The 2,500-nt window shown below is 38.0% G+C and overlaps 1 protein-coding gene across 1 annotated transcript in view; it reads right to left on the bottom strand.

Annotated features, from left to right (window-relative positions):
- The window catches only part of LOC119569613 (low-density lipoprotein receptor-like), a gene marked incomplete at both ends in the record, with an annotated part of 5,697 nt that extends 5,125 nt beyond the window's left edge, over positions 1–572 (bottom strand). The window contains 1 exon segment of the mRNA XM_037917688.1: positions 522–572. Within this exon segment, the coding sequence (XP_037773616.1) occupies positions 522–572 (51 nt within the window).
- Between the last annotated feature and the right edge of the window lie 1,928 nt (positions 573–2,500).

Here is a 2,500-nt window from a genome sequence, read left to right as displayed (position 1 = left end):
GTGGACTTCGGGGCGTATTGCGTCGCGTTCGGGTACGGAGTTCATATACGCATATATGTATGTACGTGTGTGTGTGTGTGTGTGTGCATTATATATGTGTTTGTGTGTGTATATATATATTTATATATATATATATATATATATATATATATATAATATATATATATATATATACCTACATGTGTATGTGTATATGTGCGTGCGCGTGTGTACGTATATATGTAGGTATATTTATATCCACATGTACATCCCCAAGGTACTGATATACTGACCGAAGAATAAATGCCAATATACTGACACGTTTGAGTACATGTGTTCATTCTTGGAAGCCTCTCAGCGTATTTACTATTGCAAAATACTCCACGATTTTTCCTAATGATATCGTTTCCATTACGCAAGAGGAGCGATGATCTCAAGAAAATTTCGTCCGGTATACTAGGTAAAGTCACATCTGGTATTATTAAAATCAATCAATAAATAATAAATAAAACAAAAATCGTAAAAACATACTGTTGGCAAACCTGTGCCTGATCCTCCTACCGCCAAAGGTTGCATCATCTAAATCCCAGAAGCTGTGTGGATAATTCAGCATTTAGGCATCTATAGAAAACTATATGAATTCTTACCTTAGATAATATTGCTTTGTTTATCGCAACTGAAACAATAAACACTTTTTTTCCAAATGGTTGCCATATCACGATCACAGCAAAATTTTATACTTTGTGCACTGAACACCCCGAATCAATATCGTTATAAATTACTGTAAAACGCTATTTTGTGCACTGGAAGCAGAAATGAGGGTATTGCGTCATACCAAAAGCGGTCGAGACAGACGCGGTCCAAAGGGGAAGAGACGAGGGTTAGGCTAACGGGTGTTTGGTCACGGAAGGGTCGGCGGACGGGGAATATTTTGCAAAAGATGTTTCACAAAAGTATTTTATGTGTGCGTATAGACCGGCATAAATTTGCGTGTGTTTGTGGTATGTGCGTTTGTAGATATATGTGTGTATATATATGACCTGTCTTATTTTGTTCATGTTTATGTGTACTATATGTACACATATACGGATGAACTCACACACAAAACAAACTCACACACACATACACACACACACACACACACACACACACACACACACACACACACACACACACACACACACACACGCGCGCGCGCACGCACGCACGCACGCACCCATGCACGCACGCATGTATATGTGCCCCGCTTTATGATAATGCCCCATCTGGTGCCCTCATTTCAGGAAATGCCACCTTACGAATACCTAAATAAAGTTGTTAACATAAATAAGATTGGCAGATGATGATAGAGTGTAGATAAAGAGTAGAAAGGTAAAAGGCATTTAAGTCAAGACCTATGCATCATAAGGCTACCACAAACGAAGCATAATTAATGTTATATGGTCATCCTGAATCGAGCCAATTTTGAGTCGCAACCGTTTGTTTACATCTGGCCAGTGCAATCCAGAATGCGTGGAATCTCCTTTTCTGTTCGACTGTTCGTTACCAAGAAAATTATGATATCGAGCATGTTTGCCATAAAAGGAATATGTTCAACAGCAGCACTTCTGATTTACTTCACCTGTTTTTTGTCGGTATTAGCGACGCTTTTGTGTTTTGTCTTCTGTACACTTTATTGCACTACACCTCAGTGCACACACGAACACATGTACATGTGCATAAGTACAATATAATATATATGTATATATATATATATATATAAATATTATATATATATATATATTATATATATATATCATATTATATATATATATATATATATATATATATATATATATTGTACTTATGCACATGTACATGTGTTCGTGTGTGCACTGAGGTGTAGTGCAATAAAGTGTACAGAAGACAAAACCAAAAGCGTCGCTAATACCGACAAAAAACAGGTGAAGTAAATCAGAAGTGCTGCTGTTGAACATATTCCTTTTATGGCAAACATGCTCGATATCATAATTTTCTTGGTAACGAACAGTCGAACAGAAAAGGAGATTCCACGCATTCTGGATTGCACTGGCCAGATGTAAACAAACGGTTGCGACTCAAAATTGGCTCGATTCAGGATGACCATATAACATTAATTATGCTTCGTTTGTGGTAGCCTTATGATGCATAGGTCTTGACTTAAATGCCTTTTACCTTTTCTACTCTTTATCTACACTCTATCATCATCTGCCAATCTTATTTATGTTAACAACTTTATTTAGGTATTCGTAAGGTGGCATTTCCTGAAATGAGGGCACCAGATGGGGCATTATCATAAAGCGGGGCACATATACATGCGTGCGTGCTTGGGTGCGTGCGTGCGTGCGTGCGCGCGCGCGTGTGTGTGTGTGTGGTGTGTGTGTGTGTGTGTGTGTGTGTGTGTGTGTGTGTGTGTGTGTATGTGTGTGTGAGTTTGTTTGTGTGTGAGTTCATCCGTATGTGTACATATAGTACACTAAACTGAACAAAATAAGACAGGTCA

This window comes from Penaeus monodon, unplaced genomic scaffold, assembly GCF_015228065.2.
Source record: "Penaeus monodon isolate SGIC_2016 unplaced genomic scaffold, NSTDA_Pmon_1 PmonScaffold_17128, whole genome shotgun sequence".
Taxonomy (NCBI): domain Eukaryota; kingdom Metazoa; phylum Arthropoda; class Malacostraca; order Decapoda; family Penaeidae; genus Penaeus; species Penaeus monodon.
Note: the sequence above shows the minus strand (reverse complement) of the source record. Positions and strands in the feature narration are given on the sequence as shown.